Source organism: Cyprinodon variegatus, unplaced genomic scaffold, assembly GCF_000732505.1.
Source record: "Cyprinodon variegatus isolate N-32 unplaced genomic scaffold, C_variegatus-1.0 Scaffold793, whole genome shotgun sequence".
In the NCBI taxonomy this organism is placed as follows: Eukaryota; Metazoa; Chordata; class Actinopteri; order Cyprinodontiformes; family Cyprinodontidae; genus Cyprinodon; species Cyprinodon variegatus.
In genome coordinates this window covers 365,451-367,338 of record NW_015151246.1, presented here as the reverse complement: position 1 = coordinate 367,338, position 1,888 = coordinate 365,451, and the positions used below count along the sequence as shown (strand labels likewise).

Below are 1,888 nucleotides of genomic sequence, written 5' to 3'. Positions count from 1 at the left end.
CCAGGGGTGCTGGACCAAGGATAGACCTAACAGTAGCAGGACAGCGGCCCCTAGGACAGCGGCCCCTAGGACAGCGGCCCCCAGGACAGCGGCCCCTAGGACAGCGGCCCCTAGGACAGCGGCCCCCAGGACAGCGGCCCCCAGGACAGCGGCCCCCAGGACAGCGGCCCCCGGGAGCTGGCAGTAGAGAAACAACCTGTAGGCTGACCTGATGACCTCTGGGATCAAACTGGGATTAAGATTGAAGTGATTAATCTCCCTGTTAAACTCAGATTAGCAGGCTGAGCTTACCCAGACATTTGATGGTGAAGCCCCGAGGAGGGTTGAGGGACCTGCGCATCCATCCCTCCCTCAGCACCTCCAGGTGGTCCTCCTTCCCCTGGATCAGCAGGACGTGCTCATCGATCCATCCCAGGAAGAAGCTCTCAGACACGGCCTCAGAGATGCGGTGGTTCCAGATGTGCTGCTGGGAGTTTTCCGCCTTGAAATCAGCAAATATCTCGTACCCGGTGTGGTGCCTGGGCAGCTCCTCGCTCTCTGACACCGCGGCTGCATCGGCGGCCTCAGCGGCTCCATCTCTGGCCAGCACTATAGCCAGGGAATGGGGGGCGATCTGCAGGAAGGACTCCATTACGGCCTGTTAGCGGCTGGCTCTATGCCTCCATGGGGCCGCTTCACTCACACTGGAAGGCGGGCAGAGAGCAGCTGTTAGCCGGCCATGCGGCTAACAGCTGGGCAGCCCCCGCATAGCCCTGCTGCTAGCCTGCTAGCTAACCCCGCGGAGCTCCTCAAGGTTGCATTAAAGTCATTTCTGTCCCTCTAAGCAGCAGAGTCGTTCAGGGAACACCTGCTTTCTACCGCTAACATCGGATCAGGAGCAGCCGCGCGCTTTGCTAGCTCACACAGCAGCTAGCTACATGCTAACGCGATGCTAGGTCACCCAGGCAACAGCTGCGCGAGCTGCCCTCCGCAGCTGGAAGGCACGCGCCTCTTTGTTCCTAGCCCTCGCGAGGTGTGGAGCAGTCCGAGCTGTCAGCGCGGAGCAGCTGAGTCCTGCTGGGCAGCATCCAGCCTGACGCCATAGCTGGACGCTCAGCACGCTCACCTTACGTCATCACGGCGCTGCGTCACAGCGCGTCATCACCGCCCGCAGCCAGGCTGCTAATTAAAGAAGCAGGATTTAGCCAAACTCAGTGATCGTCCTGTTTCCTGTTCTGTCCTCTCATTCTAAATGTTCCTGCTGGCAGAGAAAGGAAGTCTGAACCTAATCTGATTGTTTGGATTCATTTAGTTCAAATCTTTAAAAATATAAAAGCATTGCTTCAAAAGAGAAGAGAATGATCTACTTTGTTCCTGTGTGTATCCGTCCCTCTGTTTGCTGTCATTCATGTCAGGCTGGTTAATGACGCCGGCCTGTTAAAGCTGATGTCTTCCATCTAATTAGGACAGTTCCTCCACCAGGATAAAAGGTTATTATGTTCATTATAAAATAAAATGCAAGAGCGGATCATCTCTGGTGGATTGTCCCTGATCTGGAACATCACCTGGATATGGAGGCAGTGATGTCTCCTCATTCATAAACATCTGCTTTAATGATTTAATCTATAAGAAGTTTCTCCTCGCTGTTATCCAGGAGTGTATTCCTGACCAAGCGAGTCTGATGGTCGGAGTGAGATCACGGTCATTTAATATATATAGGTTAGAAAGTGTTTGTTCTCTGTGATTGGCTTCTCTGGAAAGAATCCTGAGAAAGCTTGAAGGTATGGGCAGCAGAGGCAGAGATGCAGCGACATGATCCACAGACACCTCAGATGGCCCTCGCTGGGGGGAGAAGCCTGGATGTGTTCTAGGTGGAGCGACACCAGCTGGAAATCATCCAGCTCTCCGC

General features: G+C 54.6%; 1 protein-coding gene across 1 annotated transcript in view; it reads right to left on the bottom strand.

Annotated features, from left to right (window-relative positions):
* The window catches only part of LOC107098619 (storkhead-box protein 2-like), a 16,319-nt gene extending 15,207 nt beyond the window's left edge, over positions 1-1,112 (bottom strand). The window contains exon 1 of the mRNA XM_015396388.1: positions 292-1,112. Coding sequence (XP_015251874.1) covers positions 292-631 — 340 coding nt within the window. The 5' untranslated portion in view covers positions 632-1,112. The remainder of the gene's footprint in view (positions 1-291) is intronic.
* Positions 1,113-1,888: the final 776 nt, after the last annotated feature.